This window comes from Merops nubicus, unplaced genomic scaffold (assembly GCF_000691845.1).
Source record: "Merops nubicus isolate BGI_N331 unplaced genomic scaffold, ASM69184v1 scaffold1192, whole genome shotgun sequence".
Taxonomy (NCBI): domain Eukaryota; kingdom Metazoa; phylum Chordata; class Aves; order Coraciiformes; family Meropidae; genus Merops; species Merops nubicus.
Window position 1 is genome coordinate 369 of NW_008592636.1, and position 465 is coordinate 833.

At 62.8% G+C, this 465-nt stretch overlaps 1 protein-coding gene across 1 annotated transcript in view; it reads left to right on the top strand.

The window, feature by feature from the left end:
• The window catches only part of LOC103768061 (muscle, skeletal receptor tyrosine protein kinase-like), a gene marked incomplete at its 5' end in the record, with an annotated part of 647 nt that extends 363 nt beyond the window's left edge, over positions 1-284 (top strand). The window contains one exon of the mRNA XM_008935190.1: positions 166-284. Within this exon, the coding sequence (XP_008933438.1) occupies positions 166-284 (119 nt within the window). The remainder of the gene's footprint in view (positions 1-165) is intronic.
• Between the last annotated feature and the right edge of the window lie 181 nt (positions 285-465).

Below are 465 nucleotides of genomic sequence, written 5' to 3' on the forward strand. Positions count from 1 at the left end.
CCTGCCGACCGGCCAAGCTTCGCCAGTATCCACCGCATCTTGGAGCGCATGTACGAGAGGGCCGTGGCCACCCCGTCGCTCTGAGGGATGTGCCCTGGGCCAGGCTGACTTGAGCCAGCCCACGGACTCCCTAATGGTGGCTCCACACAGAGCCTGGCTTTACAGGGAGGATGTTTCTCTGCCAAGCAAGAAGTGTGGGCTGTGCCGACCGGCCAAGCTTCGCCAGTATCCACCGCATCTTGGAGCGCATGTACGAGAGGGCCGTGGCCACCCCGTCGCTCTGAGGGATGTGCCCTGGGCCAGGCTGACTTGAGCCAGCCCACGGACTCCCTAATGGTGGCTCCACACAGAGCCTGGCTTTACAGGGAGGATGTTTCTCTGCCAAGCAAGAAGTGTGGGCTGTGCTGCCCTGTGGTGGACCGTACCTCCCCGAGTGTGACAGTGGCTCCCAAATGGCAAGGCTGG